We start from the raw sequence: 27,658 nt of genomic DNA, 5'->3' as shown, positions 1-27,658 counted from the left end.
TAACAATGTAATGACATGAAGAAAAGAAAAAATACTAAATTCAACAACTTTTGTCTTCTGGGTCTATATCAGTAGCCCATTGGTGGCGCTGATGGTCTCCGTTTTGAAGTATTTCCTCATATTAATGGGGGAAACTTCAACCACACCTCAGTGATCTGGGAAACACAGAGTCATTTCCACCCTCGGCTCTCCACACAAGAGGCGCTTCACTGGGACTCTCTTTAACATGTAAGGAAGTAAGCATATTTCTTTATATTTTATGTCGTATGAGGAAAAATAACTTTTCCCAAGACTCTGTTGAACTTTTTTAATTCATTTGAGCCGCTACCATGGCCCGGTGTCGAGCTGGATTGTTGTGCCAAACTTTCAGTAACAGTTCGGTTTGAATAAGAACAGCGCTGGTGTGCTCGAGTAAGAAAGACGAGAAAGATAGTCAAATTAACTTTGGTCGGATTACTCTCTGACAACTTAATCATCGAGGTGCTGCTTAACTTGTCGACGGGGGAAAAAAAAAACATTTCTAAACGTTTAGACACTGCGTTAGTGTTTTCCTTAACTTCCCCCGGGCTGTTTGTTTTTTTCTGCTTGCGGCTGAGTGGATTGTGACGTTTGTAAACCGTTGTTCCTCGTTTACTGAACTCATTCTAGGTGTGTTAAGAAGAAGCTGTCTGTTAACTGGTTTGTTGCTCATTGTTACACCGAATTTCCGTGTATGTCGCTTAGTTGTAACGGTTTTGCACTTTAAAGTGTCAGTGCACAAGAAAGCGGTTGTGTCTTAAAAAAAAAATAGTGAACTGCCTTCCTAGACAGCATAAAGGGCCCTATGATTGCTGTCTATCTAGACAGCACAGCTCAACGTTTGAGACCGTTACAAAGTTTGGATTTATACTATTGTTTGTTTATTATTTATTAATTTATTATAAACTACCATGGTACTACTGCCATGTGTTTTTTTTTCTTTTTTCTTTCAACATCCACCATACCATGCAATTTTTTTTAATTAATTGGAGTACCATGAAATATTCAGTACAATTGTAGCAAAGTAAGTTAGGCCTACCATGGTATTACCAAATTATATGTTTGGAAATGTCATGATATTACTGCATGATGGGCGGTACTGCCATACTACTTCATTTTATTTTATGCAAATAGTAGGACCGTTCAGATTTTTTTAAAGGTTATTTGGATTACTAACACTGCCCGGCCCAAAAAAAGAAAAAAAAGCTTATGAGTCTTTTATTGGTCATTATTGCATTGTGATTAATCAGTGATTACTGATTATTATGTTTCTAGCATGTTAAATATGTTTGGCAACAGTTCTTCTAACCCTCATTGATGGAGAGAGTAGCTTTTCAATTCTTAAACAACCATGTAGAAAGACATATCATGGCCACATTCCAGGATGACAAAGCCAAGATTCATCAGGCTCAAACTGTGAAAGAATGGTTGGGAGGGAGCATGAAGAATCATTTTCACACATGAATTGGCACCTGTGACTCCAGACCTTAAATTCATTGAAAGTCTTTGGGATGTGCTGGAGTAGCCTTTACAGAGTCCTGGACTCTTGCATTGCCAGTACAAGATCTTGATGCACCTCTTGATTGAAATAACATCACAATATTTATTTCCGTCAAGAGGTGCATACATTTTTGGTCAAGATCTTGTATTTGTTTTACTGGTTTTGTACTGGTTTTATGTGCTTCATTTTTTAATCAGTCTTTTTTATGTGGTATGCAAAATTTATGGTGTGCTTGTATGATGGATCATGTCTACTTTATTAAAATCGTGTCTTTCTTTCATTAAACAGATTTGTTCGCAACATCACTGCCTGGCATAAACACCACAGTCCTACAGAATCAACTGGAAATTAGGGGCCCAGAATAACTGAGGGAATTAAGGGGTCTTATATATACTTAAAGCACAGACATCAACAAGGATTCTGTCGGTGATCAGGACAGGTTTTTGGACGTGCCACGGCTTATATCGCTGAGTTTTGAGGATTAGATTCTCTCTCTATCTCGTCTCTAAACGGCCTGCAGGGTGGCGAGAGAGAGGGGGGAATCCAACCGGTGCGCGCCGGAGATGAGTGCGTTCTGGCATAAGATCGGCTGCTGCGTGGTAGCCAAACCTCCTCCGGTAAGTGCCTCATTTGGAGAGATTTATAGTTTTTTCCCAGACTTTCATCATAAACCATTCTAATACAATAAAACCTAGTTTTCAAGAATCTGCATGAGTCACAGGTATTGATACCAGGCTCTGCTTGAGATCAACATCTGGACTAATTTCGTCAATTTGGCCTTCCCCGTGGGCCGTGGCTCATGCAAGTTTTGTGTTCGCTAATCACGCGAAGAATGACTCACGCTGGTCTAGGACAGAAAAGAAACCTTTCAGCTGATGTGAATGTGACCCAGATAGTCTCAGGAGTTTGTCAGGAGTGCAAATGTGTTTTGGAGAGTGAAGCCAGACGTGAAACCTAGATGGACAAAGAATGCTCTGTCATTGGACGGGTGGATGTGTAGAGGTAGCGTCATGGATCCGAACCGCTTCGCATGTGAAGGAAGACTGATAAATGTGCCCATACATGCATATTTATTATTGGGATTAATGACCAAGAGTTTGGGGTCAGTAAGAGTTTTTAAAGAAATAATACTTTTATTTAGCAATTATGTATTAATTTGATCAAAAGTGACTTTAAAGACATTTACAAATGTTTCTATTTTAAATAAATGCTGTTCTTTTGAACTTTTTGTTCATTACAAGTTTAAACAGAAAAATGTATCGCAGGTTTCCACAAAAATATTAAGCAACACAACTGGTTTCAAAATCTATTAAGAAATGTTTTTTGAGAAGCGAATCAGCATATTAGAATGATTTCTGAAGGATCATGTGACACTGAAGACTGGAGTAATGATGCTGAAAATTCAGCTTTGCCATAACATACATTTTTATATATATTAAAGTACAAAACAGCTATTTTAAATTGAAGTCATATTTGACAACATTCCTTTTTTTAACTCTGTTTTTCTGTTTGATTAAATAAATGCTGCCACGGTGAGCTTAAAGTACTTTTTAAAAAATCTTTAAAAAAAATCTTACCGACCCCAAAATCTTGAACGGTAGTGTATGATGCATCCAATGTATTTTTTGTAAAAAATCTCATGTGTTCTTAACTTCTTGTTAAGTTCACCCAAAAATGAAACTTGTTGTCATTCTCTCACCCCAAGTTTAACATAATGTTGATGCTGCTATTTTTCACACAGTGACCACCATCTGTCAGATTCAAAAATGAACAAACAGCACCATAAAAGTATTGCATGACTCGCATACGCATACTATATTCCAAGTCTTCTAAAGCCATATAGTTTGATTTGTTACTTTTTATCTATTATCTAAAAAATGTCTTTTCCACTTTAGCTCTCAAATCTCATTCGTGCTTGTTAATATTCCAATGTGGTGGCTCAAAAGATGTGTTGTACCAGGTGTGACCTCAAACGTTATTGATCATGACCTCAGAAGTTATTGCTGTGAACAATGACTTTATTAGCAGTCTGTTCCTCACACAAAATAATCATATGGCTTTAAAAGACTTTGAAAATGGAGCATGAGTTATACAATATGGATCTCTTTTATGGCGCTTTTATGACAGTCCCTGGCTGTCTGTCTACTTTCATTTCATTGGAAAAAGAGAAAGTTTGGACATTCTGCTAAACTTCTCCTTTTGTGTTGCTTGAACAAAACAAAGTAAAGATTTTGGGAAAAGTTAGTAAATGATGACAGTAATTACATTTTTGGGTGGACTATCCCTTTAACATTCCTGGAAGTAAAAGAATCATGTTTTTTATTTCTAGAATAGCTATGCATTTGACAAATTATTTGGCTCCATTCAATCTTTGTTAGTCAGTTTGTTTTATCTGGATTGGGGTTCTGAGCCAATGATGAGTGACCCAGGTTTACCATGGTCTCCTGTAACAATGACAGGGGGTTCTGAAGGGAAGCTGGCTCCTCCGAGCTGGGAGTGCTCATTCTTTTCCTCCCTCCTTCCTCTTTTTATTTTTAGGTTCTTGTTTGTTCTATTGTTGGGTGGGGGGGTGGGGTTGGACATCAGTGGGCATCTGTAATACAGACCAATGCTACTTCCCAGTGCAAGAGCAATTTTCTTAAACTGATTTGGATAAAATGATTACTTTAAGTGTCTCCTTACAACAGATAAGGACTAAAGCATGTGCTATGAGCCATTGGCTATATACAGATTATGAAAGTAAACCCGTTTGAAGGATGTCTGGAGTTACATAAGAGTTTTGCATTTATGGAGTTATAACTTTAGGCTGTTTTCACACTGGATGGTTCTTTCTTTCGTTCGTTCTTAATACTAATAATTAAATTTTTTCTTTAACAAATAAGCCAACAAACAAATATGTGGAAAAAGGATTATTTTTAACCCTCATTCTGACACGGTCTGAAATGATCTGTTTTTAAGGGGCGACTCCTTTAAGACTTGTCAGTAAACTGCCACTGTTATGATTGGCTAACATCATTGCATAGGAAACAGTCTCAACATCCACTCCATTTGCTAATGCACGTGTGTAAGTGAAGTCAATAGTGAAGCGTAAGTGTTTTGAAAACACCCATAAAAAAGCCTTATGAAATCATTTACTTACGGATTGTGATGCAGCTTCTGTCAGATCCAATACATTTGGCTTCTTCATCTTTCAACTAGAGTTAATTTTGTCAGCTATTTTATTTTTTATTTTTTCTTAGTCCTGTGTCAAATGTACTTTTTAGTTTTTTAGAGGCTTGTACAGCAGTCTGTAATATTATGTTGTTTTTTGACAGATTTTGGTAACGTTTTTTTTTTCTTCTACATTTTAGTCTGGTCTTCTTTCGTCAACGATATTGCATGTTGTACCTTATTGTCATCTCATCATAATCGACAAACATTTTTCATGATAGTTTTCATTAACAAAATTAACTCTACTTTCAACAAAAGTTTATTTGCGAGCTCTCCGTTACACTCCCCAGTTTACAAAACAAAATGCTCTGAACAAACATATAATTATCTGATGTGATCTGGGACAGCATTAATAGAAACCATCCATTTGTTCCTGACGCTGGGATCCTTCTTAAGTCTGTACAGAGACGCAAATGAGCTGTTTAAACGGGACGCGTCAAAGTGAACGTTCTTCGCTCTTTCTTTTGTCCTGTTGTCGACAGACTCAAGTGTGTGAATATGTCCGAAACTGAACGTGCATCTGTGTACTATATCCATTGTAGATTATAATGGGTTCTATTTGATTTTGATGCGACGCGAAGCTCACTTCAAATGTAGCCAAATGTCAGCCATTAAGCAACTCAATGCCAGTGGGCGGAGCATATGATGCGATTTTATATATAACTATTTGTCGAAGTCTGGAGGCAGTCAATTGCAAATGTATTTGCCCTTGCAATGTCACAGATCCTGCAGTATCATTACGAGTCGTTTTTGGAGCCTGATTAAATAAATGCTTCGTTTATAATGAGGAGGATGTTTTAAGATATGGAACTTGCAGGATGTATAATGTACAAAGATCTCTCATATGTCAGAAGATCAAGGCCATTTTGATTTCTCATGTCATGACTCTTTCTTTAATTACTATTTAGAAATGCATATTTATATTATAAAATAATAATAATCATTTTAATCATCATACATAAATTAAAAATACATATTTATAGCCCTATTTTAGTCTAAATTGTACTTCAAAGTATTTATTACATTTGTCATAGTGATGATTGTTTAATTAGAATATTACTGTTATTTAGAAAGTACTATTTATGTAATGAAAAAAATAATGTTAATGCATTTATTATTATTATTATTATTAACATGCATTGCAAATGTATAAATATGTAATCAAAAGCGACTCACTTCTGTGAGTTAGGATGGTTCATACTAATTGTGAATTGTACCAGAGTTTACATGAACCATACACAAACCACCTTTTCAAACAGACTCTGGTGCGGCTTACTTGTACACTTTACATCAGTGACACTGAACACTGACATCAAATGATCTCTGGCCTGTTTCAAAACTATAGTGTGAGTTTTCAGATGAGTCTAGAAGATATATTTGATACTTGACAATATAAATCCAGTGTCACGTGTTGTTAAACGCACTTTCTTCACTGTGGGCAGACAAGTAATGGCATGTATGCCAACACCCCTACTATGGCACATGATCTCATCAAATAATTATTCTAGTTGTTGATACAAGGTTTTGTTTTTAGATTTACTTATATAATCTCTCTGTAACTTTATCGCATAGGCGAGATCTGGGAAACAAAGAAAAGAGAAACTGTTGAGTAAACGGTATAACATTTGGGGATTTTTAGGATCTTCAGGGTGTATCCAGGAATAGATTCCATAGGGAAAATTTTGTGTAATATCACCCAGGCACTGTTGTGGTCACATGACGGGCTTCATTGAGATCACTCACTACACTTATATTTTGAACACCTGTGGCTTAAGTTGTCTGCCAATCATGTGCTTTGTGTCTTTATGCTGGACTTTCTTTAATATAAGCCTTTATGTTCACAGAAGAGGAAACGGAGGAGAATTGACCGTAGCATGATCGGAGAGCCCACAAATTTCGTTCATCTGACACACATAGGCTCTGGTGAAATGGCAGATGGCATGCAGCCGGTAAGACATGTTTTATTGTGTTGGTACTGTGGGACTCACTCATTTTAATGTTTATGACATGGCTATAATAAATGTACAATGACAGAATGAATGCTTCTGCATGGATTCTTTACTAAACCTCTGGGTCATACTGGGATATCACAGGCAAACGGGGTTGCTGGAGATTTTTGTACAAATACACCCGACACCCACTGTCAAACCTTTTGAAAATCCCAGTGGTTTTTCTTTTGCCCTCTTTCCCTTTCGTTTTTGCCATTACACCCGCTGGACCTGCCAGTTGTCTGAGCATGTCATGTTTAACTCCTTGACATGGATGTTGGACGTTTCCCAATAATACGTAATAAGACGTCCTCCTGTGCTACCAAGACTTTCAGTTTTTCTTTAATAATAAATAAAAAAACGAAACAAAAATTATTATTATTATTATTAGTGGTAGTTTTTATTATCATTATCATCAATTATCATTATTATTATTATTATTATTATTATTATTATGTAAGGACATCATAAATATTAAGACGTCTAAAAAGCATCGGAGCAATAATTTATTTTATGTTTGTGTAAAAAACATGGCAAAAATATTTTTATTATAATGCAAAGACATCATAAATGTTAATACTTTAAATGTAATGTGATTAGAAGCTCTACTCTTTCTGTTTAGTATTTTTCTGTTGTCAATTATTATTATTATAATTTTTTTTTTTTAAATGTATGTAAAGGCATCATAAATTTAATGAGCTAGGGGCTAATATATTTGTATTTAAGTTTGTAAATATAAATAAATAAAATGATTATTCTGTCTAATAAATCTAATTCACAAAGCATGTGTGGTTGAAATAAGTAGACATGATGCACAACGTGTAAGATGTGAACCTGAAGTGGGACTCGAGTGAGATCTTAGCTTGTGTTCATTGGGCTGTTGTGTTGTCAAATAAGAAAGTGATGAGTTACCTAATCCTGCAGTTCACAGAGGGACTGAATGTGAATACCTGGGCAGAATCAAGCAGACTGCAACTTGCTCAGAGGAATGTTGGCGGGCGGCCCGTCAGAGCCAGAAAAGAGCTTTTTAAACGAGGAAATGTTCGTCAAGGTCTTTGCAGTGGTCATTGATTGATTTTTAAGTGGTGATCTTTAGCTTCATGCGTGGTTTGCAAAATGTACAGCTTAGTTTACTCCACACCTCTTAAGAAATGAGCAGTTTATTCAATAGCGGCTTTAATAGTTTTATCAAAGCAAAGACTGGACCTGTTAACAATACTGTGCTGATTGCTGAATCTTTCAGTGATAAGCGGTATTGGTTGATATCAGCCTTTCATAGTCCATGTGATGCGCCGAGTGTTGAACAGGTGATTGACTCGCTGGGTTTTCCCTTGTGTTTCTGTTCTTTTGTGTTGTGCTGGGAACTTGTGTATAGAATGACCCAGTGAAATGGACTTCCTCCTCGTTCTGCTGTAAGATTCAGTGTTCCTGAGACACATGATGTAACAATGGGTGTGACGCTGTGAAGAGCTCTGTGTGTGAAACAGGCTTGTTGTTGCATGAAGGATGTAGGTTTCCTTTTTTTTCAGCTCCACCTTTAGAAGTGTGAACTTCTTTTGCAACAGTATACCATATAAACAAAAGCTTCATTTAAAAAGACGGCACAGGGTCATTATTATAATAATAATAATAATAATATAATAATAATCATCATCTTTGTTATTAAATATAATTTTCAGATATTAGTGTTTAATGTAGCTGTTTGTGAATGTAAAAGGTCTGCAAAGTTTTAAAGATCAAAGTGCTCGAAAAATAAAGTTATTGTCTCCTAAAAGAAAGAATTGCTTCTGAACTGCTGAAACAAGTCGTCAACTTTCTCTTACATACCTATAATGTAACAATTTTGAATAAAGATCATTCAAAGATCACAATTTTCTTCATTGGGTCCTCACGAACAACGTCTACTTTGACAGACTCGATCTGTAGTTGTTGCTGAAGCATTGAAGAGTTTGGCTTGTGAAGGATGAAGACTTGCACTGGAATTGATACAGAGAAACCGAGCACTGAGGAAGCCTCTGGAGCTGAAATTCAGATATGTATTGAATGCTGAAATTCAGAAACAAAGATAGCTTTGGGCGTTTTGTTTATGACACACACTGTAAGCAGTAGACCACACACTGTAAGCAGTAGACCAATCACAACAGACCGGGCCGTCTGACCAATCAGAGCAGAGTAGGCTCTTGGAAAGGCGGGGTTTAGAGAGACTGAATCTTTGAACCAAATGTTTTTTGACTCTTTGAGAAATGAGGTGATGTACACACAATAGGCTCATATTATGAAAAAAAATTCTTCTTTTTTTTGACATTGGATGCATATTATAGGAGACTAAATATTGTAAAATTAGGAACCTTTAAAACAGCATAATATGGCACTTTAATGATGGGATCCTTTGGAAGGACTCTTTTATTTGACACAGAAGAAGGTTTTGCATTCTGACAGTTACTGTATTTTCCTAGTACATCAGACTCTTTTACCTCAAAACATCAGAGTGTTAAAAATATTCTGTTGAGCTGTCATTTTTATGATACTGCTAGAAAACACTTTTATTCAGACACAATAAATACAGATACAATACAGATTTCCATCTGTAAACACATGGAATATTTCCGAATGTTTCACCAGAATGTATTTTAGATTTTCTATCTTATGTCAAGTTGAAATGCTTTGTTTTAATATTTCAAATTTTATGGATTGTGATATTGACCTTGTGTTTGTATATTACCTCAATGCTAACATGGCGTAAAAAAATTTATAAACAAACAAACCTCAAAACATGAGGAATCAAATGGTCCTTTATGACTACTTTAAGACTTTCGATGAAAAATTACCTTACTACTAAAAGAATAGTTTTTATTTTTATTTTTTATTTGATTGGGACAGTGCATTTTAATGAACATAACATGGAGTACATGCATGTAAAAATACCGGATTTTAGCCAAAGGCTAATTTCCATCCGTAGTCCCACGGGCTAGGATCACACAACTCACAAAAACATTGCAAAATAAAATTTACATCTACAGTCAATTCATAAATTAGCTGAATCCTATATACAATATTCACACAAGACTACATTCAACTTCACAAACACTCATCCATATACACATTACAACGTAAAACAATTTTTAAAAAATGATAAAACATACATACTAATGTGTGCAGCTTTGTTAAAGTGAACTTCTGTTTGTGGACTTTTCGTTAATAATTATGCATGTTTTCCATGCCAATAACCTGATTGTGTCACTTCCTCTTGCAGTCTGGCCCAATGCAGCAACAAATGAGATCCAAAGTGCCTCACGCTAATGGACGAAACAGCTTGTTATAGCCTTTTGACCTGTGAGTATGAACACACACACCTTCCTCTTCCTCTCCATACTCTCGCATTCACTCAATTTTAACCATGGACCCTAATCTGTTCCCCAGGTTTTTTTTTTTTTTGGTTTTACCCCAAGCTCCTTAAAGTGTCCTCAGCAGAACCTGTCCAGCTAGCTGCACTGAACCAATACAGAGGAGATACAGAGTGGATTTTGATCACAAAAACAACAACCTCAGATTGCTGCAGCTACAAACATAGACGCCATCTCTGCAGGTTTTTTATGTTTTGGATCCTCTGGAATGTTTCACAGGAGACATTTGTTATTAAATTTGGACCGGATTGAATGAGAGCGCCTGACAAAGAGTGTGAATGTGTGACGTGTGCATTTGAGACACTGGCTGTGCTTGCAGTGGAAGAGGAAAGGCTCTTATCGCTTTGACACAGGAGACTATTTGACTGCCTTCTTAAAGTTATAACTGGCATGTTGGTCATAGTCTGTCATTGATAAGAATGTGCGCAAATGTGTGTTTGCTTTTGTTTTGTAATGGGAATATATGTGCACCTATACCTTTACAGTGTCTCCAGCTGCTTGTCATTAACAGATGCACAAATTGTTGCTGATTAGTGTATGATAAAAAAAGCCCTTCTGGTTTGTGTATAGTAGATGGATATATAATGAAAATAAGGATTTTTTTCCTTGCATTTACAAAGCCCAATATGACTGGGTTGTTCCAACCTAACCTTTCTTTTTTGCTGTGGAATTTTTTTGTGATAAATCTTCATGCACGACAACATCAACACCTAATGACATCATGACTGTTGAGAAAAAAGGCCTGTATGACCTATATTTCCAAGTTTTCTGAAGTTATACATTTGCTTCATGAGATGAACGGACCAAAATGATGTCATTATTTGCTGATAATAGTCACTTCAAGCGAGCTGTTAAAGGGATAGTTCACCAAAAAACAATGTCATAATTTACTCACCCTCAAGTTGCACCAAACCTGTGTGAGTTTCTTTCTTTTGTTGAACACAAAATATATTTAAAAAAATATAGGTAACCAAACAGTTGATGGACCCCATTTTTTTTTTCACATACTATGGAAGTCAGTGGTGCCCATCAACTGTTTGGTTACCTATATTCTTCAAAATATCATCTTTTGTCATACAGGTTTGGAGCAACTTAGGGATGAGTAAATGATAGAATAAAACATTTTGGGTAAACTATTCCTTTTTACCTGATAATTACTGTTTTCAGAAGTATTGAGTCAATAATTTGGGATCATATTGCTTCAGATGACTTGGAATATAAAGTGAGTATTACATTGGGTTTGTGCACTATATTTGTTTTTGGAGGGAAAAACCATGAAAATGCTTAAAGGTCCCATGACATGCTACTTTTTGTAGGCTTTAATATAGGCCTTAGTGGTCCCTAGTACTGTATCTGAAATCTCTTTCCAAAAATTCAGCCTCGGTGCAGAATTATAGCCACTACAAGCCAGTCCCAGAATGAGCTTCCTTCAGACAGGCCGTTTCGGTGTCTGTAGCTTTAAATACTAATGAGGAGGAGAAAGGCGGCGCGAGGTGGAGGGTGGGTGTGGCCTTGACCATCTTGCGCAACGGGACCGTGGCGTGCATGTTTACGTTGGATATAGCAATGGCAAGAAGACACGCAGTCTTTCAAGCATTTCAGTTTGACCCAGAATCTGATCCAGATGGAGAAGCAACGGATGAAGAAGTTGCAACTCAGCGGCTCCAGCAGGACGTTTCCGAATGGTCAGTTTAAAATATTATGTCTGGATACGGTACTTTATTCGGATGGTTTAGTTATTATCATGTAGCTAACGCGAACCTACTGTTGCCTTTTCATGAGAGATCTGTAACGTCTGTATTTATCTTATTACAATATCATCAAGCTCTGCGATCTTGAAATGCGGATATCGCGCGCGCCATATAACCAACAGGAAAACGGTTATCCAAATAACAAAGACGTGTACAACACTCACGTTACAGTGTGTGTATTCACACACATAAACTGCATAGCTGCATAGCTAATGTTACAGCCACATTCTACGTGTAAAATCTAGGTAACGTTAACCATAAACAGTAAAGCAACACACTTATATATCATTAGTTGACTTACTTGTCCGAGGTGTGTAGCTGAGCCAAAGAGAGTGATCCAGACTTTAGTTTCAGACGTTCAGCAAGCCCAGCTCTGTATTGACCCTTCGGTGTTCATTTGTACATCCAATTATTGAGCAATTGTTATGCTTCGCTCGCTCAAAAGCCATGATATCTCTCGTCTCGTGGACAAACTAAAATCGCGCGCGCGCGTTCCTACTTCCTAGCGCATTTTCTCATGGGCGGAAAATCTCTGGGCGGGCAAAGCAGAGACAGGGGAGGTAACATTTCCTCCTTATGACGTCATAAGGAGGAGATTCAAGATCAGCGCGTATGAACCTCCATTTTCTCAAAGGCAGAGAAAGATAGCAAAAGCTCGATTTACACCGATTGAAATTTTTAGAAACTTGGGGACCATATACAGGCTAGGGGAACTCATATTAATGTTAAAAAACCTCAGAAAGTGAAAATTTCATGTCATGGGACCTTTAAATTCACCACTGTAAAAAAAAAAAAAGCAGCAGCATTTGAGTTTGGATTGAGTAAATAAATTTTTTTTTTGGTCAATTATTCCTTTGATCCCTATGTATTAGTAAAAGGCTATTACCTGATTATCTGAGTTGAGACTTTGAATGGCAGATACGTTCAGGCTTCCTGCCAATAGAGAGCCACTGCCCTTTGTTATTTAAACACCACATGTAGTCTCACTTTCACACATCAAGCTCCACCTCGCACAAGCTTGAACACACCCTCTCTGTTTCCAGTCCTCACACGGCACCATGAATAAATCACTGATTTACACACACACACTTTGAATACTTTACTCTCGACTTTGTTTTGAATACCGCTCAGTGTAGCACGACGTTGAGCTGAAATGTTAAACAAGATGTTTTTGCTTGTAATTGTGATGTTGTATTTTAAATGCATTGCTTTGCAAGATCCCAGACTGTAATTTACTTTTAGTGTTTGCTGCAATTTGTTTGGAAATGCCATAGTAAAGACTGTGCGTAGCGAAAGCTTTCAGAATGTGCATGCTGCTTTAGAAATCCAATGTTTTGCTGTAATTTTAGTGTGGAGATGCCTGGGCGCTCTAGAAATGCATTTCATTCTTAGAAAGTGTAGAGAAACATGCATAGTTATGCATCTCAGCCAAAGACCTCAACAGCTCCCTTAACTTAATTATGCATGTTGCTTGCAGGCCTTTTTGCTTTTGGTTTGGTTTGTATCGTGTGACTGTTTGAAAGCCATGATGTTTGTGGAAAGCACTCATTATGCCTTTATTGTCCCTTGATACTTTTCCTTTTGTTGTTCCTTCCTTCCTCTTTTATTTTTATTTTTTTTATAATTATCTTTTAGTTTATTAGTCCAGCTGATTGATTGTGATCAAATGGGAGCAGAAATATTGTTCTGTTTATATGGTATGGTGTCAATGCATCCTTTTGTTGTGCTTTGATATGTAACAATACAGTTGTACAAAGAGCGTTCTGTTGAGTTTTTTTTTTTTTGAGACACACATAATAATAATAATCTTACTGTCTAAAGGGTATTTTAAAAATAATCTTTGGATAGCTTGAGAGAGGTGGATTAACATTTAAGGAACTGATTTTTATTTTTTACTACTGTAAATAATTGTATCATTTTACTTTGATCTTTGCTTTCTGTCTGCATGACTTTAATAGAAAATCCAATTTGACATTGAAGTGTCACATTTGTTCATTTGCTCAGATACTTTATCACAAGTTGTATCTGTTCTATTAAACCGTACACTTTAAACATGTCCATGGCTGCAAAAAGGTACACATGCTTGTTGCAGTTAAACGCTCATAACTAATGCAATAAAAATGGATTCTAACAGGATTTTCTTAATACTACACCGGGTTGTTCCTTGACGTTGGTGTTTTCAGCCTTAAATTTATGGGCGAAGAAATCAAAGCTGATCCCTAGAGCATGTTTTAACATCTACTGTAACTTTCATTAGTAAAGCAGCCTGTGTGAAAGATTGCGCAAAACGCCTACAAAAATCAAACAATGGACCTTTGGCACAAAGTACAGACCACATTGCATGTTAATTTCCTTTTCTAACAATGGCTTGAAAAACTGTAAAATAGGCTGTCATGGACTGATTGGTGCTGACGTTTTATTGATGAGATATTTCCCTTGGTAAACATGCCTCATTCAATGCATTGTCCCATTTGCACCATTATATTGAATTGATGGTAGCCTATACAAAATTTAAATAGATACCACAGATACTTGAGAGATGGGACAAAAAATATATCCTGAGAAGTTCATTTGATATATAAGGTTTCACAGCACTCATTTTTTAAAACTGCTTATATTTCATAATCATGATTGCAGCTCTATCACACAAAATGGAAAAAAAAAGTTTGCAATTTTTATATTATTTGCCTCATTTTTTATTTTTTTTGGCTAATAATTTTTTTTTTTTTTTATGTAACATGTATTGCATGATTTTTTTATAATTACATTTTTTGTGGCAACAATTTTTTTATATGTGGTCTAAAAACGATTGAAACCTTTGAATAGTTCATTCATTGAAATGATTTATTTGCTTTTGAGTAATCCAAAACATGAACTTTCTACTAAACATTATTGACTGGTTTATAACATTTGGCACATAAAGCGTTACAACAGGAATCTTGTTATTTAACCTTCCAGCACTCTCTCTGTTCCTGTTTGTGATTTCAATGCATAAAGAAAAATGTTTCACCTCTCAGCTACCTCACTTCCTCTCACTGCCAGTCCCGGTTTCCTGAAAGGTGCAAAAACTTTTCCATAGCGACTCGAAAAAACAAAAATTCCAAACTACTATTTTCTCATTACAATTAATAGTGAATCACAACAGTAAATCACAACAGGTATTTAATATAACCCTTTATTTCCTTAAATATCATAGAAAAGACATGCATGTAGTATGTGTGCGCAGTTTGAAAGCTCAGGTTGTTCAAGTGTGGCCTTGTATAAATATTTGCACATAGGAGTCTATTAAATGAAAGCACATTCAATGGGCCACTTTACAGGCAGCAGCAGCAGCAGCAGCTGAATATAAGAGAACATTTCCTTATTTCAGAAGAAAACCAAGACCGAATATATATGTAACGCGTATAAACTGAACAACGGGATTCTTTAAAAGTTTGCTAGATTTGCACTGATAACATTTTACAGAATAAAAACAAGTTCAATAAAACAGTCAATACCACTTTACAGAAAAAGACGAAAACCTGGACGCTTAGATGAAAACAGACAGTAGTTTGAAGTACTTATACAAATAATGGTTCATACCGGTTTCAAATAACATACAATGAGATTTTGTAACCATTTAGTGCAAATATTAAAATAGAGCCATTAAACAACCTTATTTAATCTAATATTTACCCTTATTTGGGTGTTCACCACAAGTCAAAAAGGGAAATGTTTTTATTACAATCTATTTCTAAGGTTGTGTATATTTAACTGTTCACGCTTAAATATAAAAGCTTTTATGAAAGGTGTATTGTGTCATTTTGTATAGTCTGGGAAAACACTGCATGTTTGTTAAATGCGATGACGTAAAGCAGGCTTTCGTGTTGTTGGCGGATCTCTCCTGACCCACCTTGAGGCTTGACACAGCTGTGTCCTTCAGAAGGACAACACGGTCTTTGTGCGTTTCATCAAAGAGTCGTCTGGTAGGAAGCAGTGTTTCTGTCATTAGGGCTTTTGCCCCTAAAGCTTGACCTTTAACCTCAGCCAGCTCCCGAGTCCCCAGTGTGAAGTATGTACAGTATGTTCACCCCTCCAGTCTTTCCATCAGACACTTTCACCTGTTCATCTGCTCATCATACCTACAGAACAAAACAAATCACTTACACCAATATCATTTCATTCAGTTAAAACAAACTATTTATAATAAAGAATTTTTTTTTTTTTAATGGATTTATCTAAATTATTTAGAGAGAAAAAGTGACTGGGGTAACAGCTCAGGAAAATGTATCCAACTTGTATAATTTTTTTTGTATCTAATTTTTCATTTATTTGAAACGATGCTTAATATAATTTACTGATCAAATGTATTTATAAAATAAACATTTAATGATAATTTAAATGTAAATTATTTAGAGAGAAATGACCATTTATGATGGGGAAAGAATCATTTTGTTGTTGTTGTTCATTTATTGAAAACAATAAATAATTAAATTCATAATTAAACATTATTATGTTATGTTATGCCAAAAATGGCTGTATAAAATGTAAATAAATATTTATTTTATAAATACACTTAAATTTAATAATTACATTTATCAAATGTATTCATTAAAAACTAAAAATAATTATTTATTTTATGAATACATTTAAATGTAATAATTACTTTTATTCATAAAATGTATTCATTAAAAGTGATCAATAAATATTCATTTTATAAATACATTTATCAATAAATTTAATTATGAATGAGTCAAACTTGTATAATTTGCAACTATTCCTCCCTCTTTTCCCCATCAGACCTGGTAATTTTTCTCTAAATAATTCACTTTAAAATTATGAATATAAATATGAGTGAAGTGAACAGATATGATAGGCAAAAGGAGGAATAGGAGTATTTTGTAAGTATTTTGTATTTTTGTCAATTTTTTTTGCCACAAATCCATTTATTGGAAGAATTTATTTATAAAATATTTAAATATGTAGGTAACACTTTACAAGGTGGTCTCAATAATTTATGAGCAATATATTTTTAAAGCATTTACTGATCCTTGTTAATGTGTTAGTAAAAATATAGTAGGTCATTGTTTGTTAATGTTAGTTCACACTCAAATTGCATTATTAAAATCAAATGTTGTATTTGTTAACATTAGTTAATGCCAATAACTAATTTTAAATACAACTTTTGATTTTAATAATGTATTAGTTAATGTTAATGTTGATGTTAATGTTAGTTGTTAATAATAATAATAATAATAAGATTAATAAATGCGTAGTTCATTGTTAGCTCATGTTAACTAATGCATTTAACTATTGTTAACAAGCTGTCAAATAATGGCAGTGCACTAATGTGGTGTGATGTGGACACTCACTCTCTGATGCAGTCTGGGATTTGCAACTGGTCCACAGGAACAAACTCTGCCAGTTCCTGCAAGCTGTGGATGAAGCGCATCTTCCTGCTAAACTTCTCACTGCAAGAGAGAGAGAAACGGTTCAGACTGAGGGGTTTAGATATTAATACGAAACGTCTAATAAAGATTATGACATCTTGACCTGTTAGCCGAACGAATGATCATCCGTGCTCACCTGATGAACGGTTTGATGACGGTGATTACCGCTCTCACGTACCAGGCCGGGTGAACCACGAAAAGCCCTTTCAAGTCTTTCCTTAACCTGCAGAGGAAAAGAAAGGAAAGAAAAGAAAATATATGTAAGACCTCAGAAAAACAAAGGAAAATACTTTGTATTACCACATAAAACTATTTTGTTTCCAACATCTGCTTTGGTTCTCCCACTAGAGGAGCTGGTAAAATTCCCTGGATTCATGCGGAACAAGAGGACACAAAGCAGCAAACGCTGAGCGGCATCAGCATCACCCGGACCCGTGTGAAACCACGAGAGGCAGGCCGTTGAATCATGGGACACAGGCAGAAACTTGGAGACGACAATTTGTTATTAGCCCAAAAAAAATCACCCACAAATATAACCAGTTCCACTTTTGTTTTGTTTCTTACATATGTTATTTAAGTGTTAGGACTCGTAAGACATTATTCTGAATATTACAAAATACTTTATTCTAGTGCTGTCAAATCGATTAATCGCGATTAAACGCATCTAACATAAAAGTCTTTGTTTGTGTGTGTGTATATATATATATATATTATTATATTTGAATATACAGTTGTGGTCAGAATTAATGGCACCCCTGGTAAATATGATCAAAAATGGCTGCAAAAAATTAATCTGAATATTTTATCCTTCTGATCTTTCATTAAAATTTTTTGCAAAAATCTAACCTTTCATTGAAGTGACATTATGAAATAAATGTTTTTCTCCAAAACACGTTGGCCACAATTATTGGCACCTCTAGAATTTTTTTTACGAGTAAAATATCTCTGAAGTATATTCCCATTAATATTTACCATTTTTTAGCACACCAGGGTGACTAGGAACATGAAATTGTCCAGCTATGACTTCTTGTTTCACATGAGTTTAAATATGAGGAAACACAAAGGCCAAATTCCCTTAATCATCCATCACAATGAGTAAAACCAAAGAATATAGTTCTGATGTGCATTAAAAGATTGTTGAGTTACACAAAACAGAAAGTGGTGGCGCAATGGATAAGACACATGCCTTTGGTGTGAGAGACCCGGGTTCGAATCCACTGTGAGACACCAATGTGTCCCTGAGCAAGACACTTAACCCCTAGTTGCTCCAGAGGCGTGCGACCTCTGACATATATATAGCAATTGTAAGTCGCTTCGGATAAAAGCGTCAGCTAAATGAATAAATGTAAATGTAAAGTGGCTGTAAGAAAATAGCTAAAGAATTGAAAATCCTCATTTTGACCATCAGGGCAATAATTAAGAAGTTCCAATCAACTAAAGATGTTACGAATCTGCCAGGAAGAAGAAGTGTGTCTATATTGTCTTAATGCATGGTGAGGAGGAAAGATTGAGTGGCCAAAGACTCTTCAATAATCACAGATGGAGAATTGCAGAGATTAGTTGAGTCTTGGGGTCAGAAAGTCGGAAAAAAAAGATATCAAACAACGCCTACATCCCCACATGTTGTTTAGGAGGCTTTCAAGAAAAATCCACATGACTGGATCTTCAAAAGGGACCGGATTCTATGGCCAGATGAAACAAAAAAAGGGCTTTTTGGGAGCAAACCCACCAGATGTGTTATAGATGCAGATGCGGGATAAAAAGTAACCCATGCCCACGGTTAAATACACTGCTGGATCTTATATGTTATGGGCCTATTTTTTTGCTAGAGGTCCTGGACATCTTGTTCAGATACAAGGTATTATGGATTCTAGCAAATACCAACAGATAAAAAATCTAAACCTGACCGCCTGTGCTAGAAATCCTATAATGGACCGTGGTTGGATCTTCCAGCCGGACAATGATCCAAAACAAACATCAAAATCAACACAAACATGGGTCACTGAGCACAAAATGAAGCTTCTGCCATGACCGTCCCAGTTCCCTAAACTGAACCCTATAGAAAATGAGTGGGCTGAACTGAAGAGAAGAAGAGGGAATCTGAAGGATCTGGAGAGATTCTGTATGGAGGAATGGTCTCTGATCTCCAAACTCATCAGGCATTATAGGAGAAGACTCAGAGCTGTTATCTTGGAAAAAGGAGGTTGCAAAAAGTATTTAATAACAGGGAGCCAATAATTGTGGCCAACGTGTTTTGGAGACAAGCATTTATTTCATAATGTGATTTTTGCACTTTTTTGAATGAAAGATCAAAAGGATAAACAATGCAGATTTATTTTCTACAGCCATTTTTGATCATATTTACCAGGGGTGCCATTAATTCTGACCACAACTGTATATTGTGTGTTTGTGCGTGTCTGTGCATATACAGTATACATACACACACACACACACACACACACACACACACACACACACACACACACACACACACACACACACATACATACATACATATATATATATATATATATACACATATTATGTAAACAAAGACTTTTATTCTGATCTATATAATAGAGTCCAAAAGTCTGAGACTGTCAGGAAAAATCTGTCCATTTTGCATTTCCAAATTGTAATACAATTAAATGAAATGAATTACAATTATTTACTACTAACTACAATTTAATTACTCACAATTAAATACATTTTCTAACTTTAAACTTTTATATATTTTTTTTTTTTTTATTATTATATATATATATATATTTTTTTTTTTATAAAGTGTTGAACAATAATTTCACACTTTTTTAAATATTTGGTTGGTCCCCATTCAAACCAAAGTGCTTTTTGTGCTTCAATGGAAGCAAGAATATCTGACCTTTATACAAAGGAGCTGACGGTCAATCAGATTCACTTACTGATAAATATTTTGTATTCTTATTTATAAGCACTTTAGCTTTAAATGACAGAATTTGAATGTGGTCTCAGAGTTTTAGAAGGTCAGTGTTTGCACTAAAACTAGAATCAGAGAAGCTAAAATTACAGAACTGTATCACAGGGGTTTCCCTTTAGTTTCCGTGGTATTTACATGGACTTCTTTCAGTTATTTTTTCCTCCTCGATTCTGTGAAGTCATGATTGCTGGTGTTTGTTTGTGTTGTTTTCTGTTGCTGTCTGTACAGCAGCGAATGAGTGATCTCAGAGGAAACTTCATGCAATGACGCAATGGAGCCAGTAGGAATGACAAATCGGACTTTCAAGAGCATCCCACACTCCTTAGTTCCTCATTTCCCAAACTGATCTCACATGATAAGCCATAACAACCCTGAATTTCCAGAGCATGCAATTTCCTCAAATCAAACATTTATAAGAATGACCTTCACCTGGGAGAGTGAAATACAGCTTTGAAATGGCTACGCCAAAATATAGACAGACAATCTAAACATGAATTTACAATGGTATTTCTTCGACTGGTCAATAATCACAAAACAACCCCTTTTAGGATCTTGACCTGATCCTGATCACCCTTGTTGAGTTTATTTTGGGATAATGACTGGCTGACTGTACGTTATCCCTTACATAACCACACAGTGATTTAAAAAAAAAAAAAAAAATTCCATTTGTGTGACGTCCATTGAGAACAGCTACACTTGCCATGCCAGTTATAAACCTTAAGGAACTAATCCTAAATGAAGTATGCAATCTAAAAATGTCTAAATATAGCAGCAAAAAAAAACAAAAAAAACATGACAGCTGAGAACAGGTCAAAGGTTATCTTAGGAATGTCTGGAAGAACTTTGATAACATGGCCCTGTATGTACGAGTCCACAGCATTCCTATCATATTTCATACAAGGGGCATTAAGAAAGAGAGAGCAGAGGTGGGATCTCATGTTGAACAGGAACTAAGCTAAGGAAGATGACCAGTCAGAGCTAAGACACAGACGCCCTCTTCTGGAAATGATGGAAATTTACACTGTTGTTCAGTAGGAGTTTGGGGGCTTTAAAAAAATACAGGAATGTTGTGAAATATTATTACAATTTAAAATAACTGTTTTCTATTTAAATATATTTTAAAATGTAATTTATTCTTGTGATGCAAAGCTGAATTTCCAGCATAATTAATCCAGTCTTCAGTGTCACATGATCGTTCAGAAATCTTTCTAATATGCCGAGTTATCAACAATGTTGAAAACAATTGTGTTGCTTAATATTTTTGTGCATGTATAAAACATGTATAATGTTACCAAAGATTTCTGTGATATTAATGTGTATAATCAAATATACACGCTTAAAAATTAGTCTTTCTCTTCTGGGAAAACGAACCAAAAATATTGATTATCATCTCCTGTTCAGGGGAGTATACATATTTTTGGCCAAATAAAATGATCTTTAGAATGAGGATGTCCCTTCCCCTAATACCAATAGCAATATCAAAATGATTTGTTTTGTTTTTCCAGGCTGTCTCAACCTAAATTCTACTGACTCTCTGTTCTGCCACAACTTCCTGTTTCAAAACAAAACGTTCATTTCTTGATCAGAAAAACAAGTTTTCGTTTCATAATCATAATCAAAATTATAATGTAATAATGTTCTCCACCAGACTTTTTTGTTAGCCACATGAGTGGAGAGAAATAGTATAAACCAATAATATCACTAACAGAAATGGAATCCTGATGCATAAAATCAAGTCCCTCCATTCATAAATTCATACTAAAAGACATTTTTTGGAAAATTCCAAAAACTACGGAAATTGCATGTCTTGCGATGTCGTTTCCTGTTGTCTTAAAGCATAAAATTGTTCAACTTGATGATAAATCACAGTAACTACACAGCGACTAGCTCACCTTCTGTCAATGGACGTGTAACACTGTCGGAGCCACTTCATGCCAGGCATCTTATTGCGAGGGGCCATTCCACACAGATACACCAATATGTAATTCTCAGACACCATCAAGTCCAACGTGCCAATTATGTACCTAAAGCCAAAAAAATCATTAAATGTGCATTTTCCCAGAATAAACATTTAAGTTCCAAAAAAAAAATTCATTGCTTGTAGAGAAAATTCATACCAAATCATCATCAAGTTTTACCTGAACAGATTTTCCATCACATACTCATAATGTTCTATTGTATTTTCTGGTAGGTAGCAAGCAGTAAAGATGATGATGGCTGTCGATCCGTCCCCATAATACCCTATAAAAAAAGGTAAATTTAGTTTGTAATTAACCATGTTCATCCCATCTTGTCCCACAAAAACTCACCTCCATGGGAGAGAACTTGGAGATACGGCTCCAGAACGCTCATGTTGACTTGGTATTCTTGGCCGCCAATATGGAATCGTCTCCATCGCCGCCCATTGCTGTCCACCTGATCCAAGTCCAAGTGTCCCATCTCTGCGTGCTCCAGTAAACTGGCTTTTCTGATCGCTGCTTTACCCATCCTAGGAAGATCATCTGCAATGACCACAGTACTAATGGTAAACCAGTGCTCTCTGAAGATTGGCCAGTCCCATACTTCAGCATGTGATCCCAAAGGAAACAATAAACAACACAACCCTAATGAGAGTCAAAATAATGAATACCTTCCCACTCCAATTCGTGCATGCTGTCTGGGAAGTTGCAAGACTCGCTGTCTGAGGGGGTCTCTAAGGCCTCTAGGTTAATGTCCATCTCTAGGTCATCCTCAGCAGATGGTGAAAGGGCGGAAGCGTCAAACTCATCTGATTTCATGCTCCGGTCCATAGAGGTTTTGTCCAGCGTTAAACTAAGCGCCGGGGCAACTAGTCGCTTCTTCCTCATGGTATTACCTGTCAGGGCCAGGCTGGTCGGTGGGACTAGTGGAAAGAAAGGAAAAGAGCGGTCAGCCCTGGCAATGGCAAATATTATATATACACACATTACTGTTCAAAGGTTTGGGGTCAGTTAGTAAAACCGTAAAAAAGTTTTGAACAGTAGCGTGTATACATACAAGTCCTAAATAATTTAAGAGACATATTTTGGCCAGTAACTAAATGGAAAAATGAAGTTACCAGGCCTGTTTCCCTCAGCTCCAGGGCTTTCCTGTTCATCATCAGGACTCTGTGTGTCCTCAGGAAGGGGCCTACAAAGATCACATTATTTAATACCATTTGCACTCGAGATGAACATAGATAAGGTGCATGTACCTGTTAGTGCAGATTACCTGGGAAACTCCTCATCCTGCCATTCCTCGCGGAGCTCCATGTCGGGGATGAAGGCCGATGTCTTGGCGTTTTCCAAATGTCTGCATGAATAAATTGAAAATGTAAAGTAAGGCACAGGGGCTTCTTGATCCATACGCTACAATTTGATTAATTGTTAACCATTAAATTCTAAGCATACCAACTTACTCCTCAATTTTGTCAAGATAAAATTCCAGGTTTGTTTGTTTTAATTACAGAACAGGTCAGCACAAGATCCATGAATATAAAGTATTTAATATGCAGCCACAAGGAAATGTTTCAAACTGAATTCCTGCAGTGAATGACAGAAACCGATTTAATCGTTGATGATATATAAATGCGTATATTTGCATCTCATGCAATAATTTTAGCTGCAAAAAAAAAAATTCAACAACAAATCTGTCTCTCCCAATTTCCTAATCACTTTATGTTAAAATATAGCGTTTATTTTCTTTAAATGTTTGGTGAAATAAACCTTTCTTAAGTTTTCTAAAATAATTAGTTTAAAGTATGGGTCTTTAAATACCCATTTTTAAATCCCAATATCTAGATTTCACTGATTCTTTGCTACTCAATGAAATGCAAAACCTGACTTTTAACAGTATACAGCATATTAAAAATAATAATGATAAAAACCCTCAGTGTATTCATATCCAAAGTCTAGCTGTTCATAAAGTTTTAAAATCTGGACACATTTTTTCCTGTCTTTGAATAACACTGACATCTGATTGTTGTCAATGATCAATTGATAGTTCACCCAAAATTGTCTGAAATAGTATGTCATTATTTACTTACCCCTTAAAGTTGTTCCAAACCTGTGTGGATTTCTTTCTTCTGCTGAACACAAAAGAAGATATTTTGACGAATATGGGTTAGAGTTGATGGGCCCCATTGACTAGTAGGCTATTTTATGGAAGTCAATGGGGCCCATCAACTGTTTAGTTACAGATATTCTTCAAAATATCTTATTTTGTGTTCAGCAGAAGAAAGAAATTCAAACAAGAACACATTGGAACACCTTAAATGTGAGTAAATGGTGACAGAATTGTAATTTTTGGATGAACTATCCCTTTAAGAGCAGAAGTGACGAATTTTTTTGGGAACAATTTTGAACAGACAGACGGACGGACGGGCGGACGGACAGACCGATAGATGTACAAGTACAACTGTAAATGAGCATTAAACCGTGTTGGATCAAAACAGCACGTAATAACAGGGCAGTGTAGCCTACACTTGAAACCTCGTTAACGCCCATCACATCGCTCTTTATGGACATATGTAAATGATGACAATGTAAACATGCTAAACTCACCTTTTCAACAACCACGAAGATGCGTATCAAAAACAAATCCCTTCTTCATTTGACAAAAAAACCCCAAAAGTATTGCCTAAAAACATTAAGTGCTATATGTAAGGGATGTATTAGGCTATATGATACTGATGTAAAACTTCGCTATTTACCTTTCCTTTACAACGACAAGGGCGATTCTCTACCCAACTAAAGCAAGCACCTTCATGCCAAACTCAGAATTCAGCCAATCAGAGCGCGTCACACCTGATGACGCAGCCTCCGCACCTGAGAGAGCTGTTAAACGCCCCGCCCACATCTACAGCTGTACACCAAGACTTCATACCTGAGATTTATGCTGCCTTCGCGTTCTATCGGAATTATTGTAAATACCATTTAAAAAATTGGACATGAACAAAATTTCATAATTAAAAAAATTATAAAAGTTAGGAGCTTGCCATAAATGGCTGTATTTAATACATGTGTGATGTGCAAAATGTGGTTATTTTGTCAACACTGAAAAATGTGACGCTGATGATGGTTTGAGACCATTATTTAGTATCAAGTCTTTATTTAACTGAAGTGAATGCCAGATTTCTCAATATTTTAAATAAATATTTGACATTCATTTGTGTGTCTGAGAGTGTTATTTAGAGGTTATCCGTGAAAATATATGGAGCAATTTTGTAAGACTCAGGAAGTTCAGCAAGACTCAGGAAGACTTTGAAGTAGCAGGAGATGTGCTTATGAATACCTCTAAACTGAGCAGATTCATTCCAAATATAGGCCTACTATATATTCATATTTAAATATTTTATATTCATTTTTTTTTTCTGGTTCTACATATACTATCCAAATACAAGGCCTATATATACTGAATATAGCAGTACCATTGTGTCTACCACATGTGTGACGTAAAGAAATACTTAATCTGACAAGGTTATTACACGTGGCATTAATGACCAGAAAATCAAGTTTTGTTTTCAGCTGATTCCAGGCAGTCAATGAGCCGGTGCGCTCCTGTTGTCAGCAACATAAGAGCTTCTGCTGTAACTGAACCGGTTTCTGATAGCCACTATAGCCAGTAACACCAAATTCATTCAGATCTTGATGATATTGTCTTTGCTTCAAACCTGTAATCTTTATACATACACTATTGTCCAGCAAGATTGCTCAGAGATTATACATTATTTCAAACATTACCTGCTCTAACATAATAGGCTGTATGTTTTTAGTTAACAACTGCCTCACTGTGCTGTGTGTAATCTCAAGTCCAGTGTTGTCCTAACTGAGGCATTATCAGATGGCATAATACATTTGAAGAAATATGTAGGGCATTTTTAGGACAGTGATAATGTATGACAACTGTGGCACAACATGATATATTCAATGAAGCATGACAGTGTATAGGCTACTGTTTCAGCAATTGTTGTAACTCTTACAAGATTTAGTAAAGTAATCGCCTGTTGTGAAAACCTTTTTGTACCGGCTTGTAAGATGCTTTAGCAACTCATTCTGGAACTCACTGTATTAAGGATACAGGCATTAGTCGTATCACATAAACACTGAGGGCTTTTATGACACTAAGTTTCATGGATTCTCGTCTTGTCCGAACATGAACATGGAATTCAGTATGGAAATTAACAAGTCAAAAGACCTATTCTGTGAATGACAGAAGCATTATTATTGCATAAAAGCTTTCATATCATCTCCATTTTACACTCTAAAAATGACAATGTTTTTTTGAAGTGGTGCCGGTGAAAATCAATCATTACAGATTGTAGTAAAAGTACTTTCTGCGTTAACATATTGTAACATAACACTTTACTAAACTGGCATTTTTAACTCATAAAAGCAGCAAAACCCTTGTTATTATAGTGTAAATGTCAGAAAATCTGATGATCCGTCAGGTGACAGGATATGAGAGGTGATGTCTTTCTGTGTGGTTGTTAGGTCTCAAATATTAGTCAAGAAGTTTGGCAAAAGTGACTGAAATCAGTTCAACTGCAACTTCCTTTTTCTAAAATCCTCTTTTTCTAAATAAACAGACACAGAAGTTGTACAAGGATTTCTCTCGTGTCTTACTACTGTCCACTTCACAGGGCAACAGAACAACCAACAACTCGTAAATTCATCTCTGGTTTATCCAGTATGCGCTTATGACCTCTTCTGATGCTTGTTTTGATCTTATAAATGTGTTTGACCATGTAACTGAAACCTTGAGGCCATGTTATCATTATATTGTGTACGAATCCATTACTTTATTAATGTTACTTCAGTATTTAGGGACAGATTTGACAACAGGCAATCTAAATTTTGACTTACCCATTTTGCAGGTATCCTTCCTTCTGGTCTGAGTAAGTCCCCATGTCTAAAGCTTTTAGAAGAAAGTGTCTAGATTAGAAATGCATTCAGTGAACTCAGTTGATGAGCATGACATGAGGTGGTTTATGAGCTTCGCCACAATGGCAGCCAGTTTCAGTGACTGTATCTTGTGTCTTGTGTTAGGGAACTCACCCCGACTGTCAGTACAGGTTTTTCAACATTTCTGACTTCTGCTGACTGAATTGTCTGTCTCCCATTGGTTCAGCTGCTTTGAGCACTTCTGCTCCCCCACAGGGAAGGCTGGGAAGGTGGAGGAAGAAGCCACAAAAAGGCATAACTTCATGGTCCTAATACCCTTGAAGTTATAAGCCTCTCCAAAGGAAAAATGTCTACATATCATTTGATTATTATATTATTATAAGTAAGATCTTTGTTTTTGAAAAAAATTAAGACTTTTATTCAGTAAGGGTGGATTACATCAACCAAAAGTGAAAGTAAAGACAATTACTTTGTTACAAAAAACATTGTTTAAAATAAATTC

General features: G+C 35.9%; 2 protein-coding genes and 1 long non-coding RNA gene across 6 annotated transcripts; 1 reads left to right on the top strand and 2 right to left on the bottom strand.

Moving 5' to 3' along the window:
* The first annotated feature begins 72 nt into the window (after window positions 1-72).
* On the top strand, window positions 73-11,072 carry cdc42se1 (CDC42 small effector 1). 3 transcript variants are annotated; one of them, XM_082149379.1, is made up of 5 exons: window positions 73-228; window positions 1,808-2,136; window positions 6,574-6,678; window positions 9,971-10,050; window positions 10,138-11,072. In XM_082149379.1, exons 2-4 carry the CDS (start codon window positions 2,083-2,085, stop codon window positions 10,037-10,039), a joined length of 228 nt encoding a protein of 75 aa, XP_082005505.1. In that variant the 5' UTR covers window positions 73-228; window positions 1,808-2,082; the 3' UTR covers window positions 10,040-10,050; window positions 10,138-11,072. The 3 variants fall into 3 exon arrangements, with proteins under 3 accessions (XP_082005505.1, XP_082005504.1, XP_082005506.1); XM_082149378.1 differs by having other exon boundaries at window positions 9,971-10,054; XM_082149380.1 differs by having other exon boundaries at window positions 82-236; window positions 9,971-10,054.
* On the bottom strand, window positions 11,004-14,573 carry LOC309483501. Its single transcript, XR_014200574.1, has 2 exons — window positions 12,638-14,573; window positions 11,004-11,404 (listed from the first exon to the last, which is right to left on the bottom strand). It is a non-coding gene; the product is annotated as an uncharacterized lncRNA (long non-coding RNA).
* Window positions 14,574-15,033: 460 nt separating this feature from the next.
* On the bottom strand, window positions 15,034-27,303 carry bnipl (BCL2 interacting protein like). Of its 2 annotated transcripts, none has more exons than XM_082149356.1 (10): window positions 27,118-27,303; window positions 23,486-23,566; window positions 23,334-23,404; window positions 22,887-23,138; window positions 22,567-22,758; window positions 22,396-22,498; window positions 22,150-22,281; window positions 17,438-17,524; window positions 17,224-17,322; window positions 15,034-15,993 (listed from the first exon to the last, which is right to left on the bottom strand). In XM_082149356.1, exons 1-10 carry the CDS (start codon window positions 27,159-27,161, stop codon window positions 15,969-15,971), a joined length of 1,086 nt encoding a protein of 361 aa, XP_082005482.1. In that variant the 5' UTR covers window positions 27,162-27,303; the 3' UTR covers window positions 15,034-15,968. The 2 variants fall into 2 exon arrangements, with proteins under 2 accessions (XP_082005482.1, XP_082005483.1); XM_082149357.1 differs by lacking the exon at window positions 27,118-27,303 and adding an exon at window positions 24,817-27,082.
* Window positions 27,304-27,658: the final 355 nt, after the last annotated feature.

The sequence above is a fragment of the Leuciscus leuciscus genome (genome assembly GCF_965113295.1).
Source record: "Leuciscus leuciscus genome assembly, chromosome: 20".
NCBI lineage: Eukaryota > Metazoa > Chordata > Actinopteri > Cypriniformes > Leuciscidae > Leuciscus > Leuciscus leuciscus.
The sequence above is the reverse complement of the archived record's forward strand: the minus strand, read 5'-3'. Positions and strand labels throughout refer to the sequence as shown.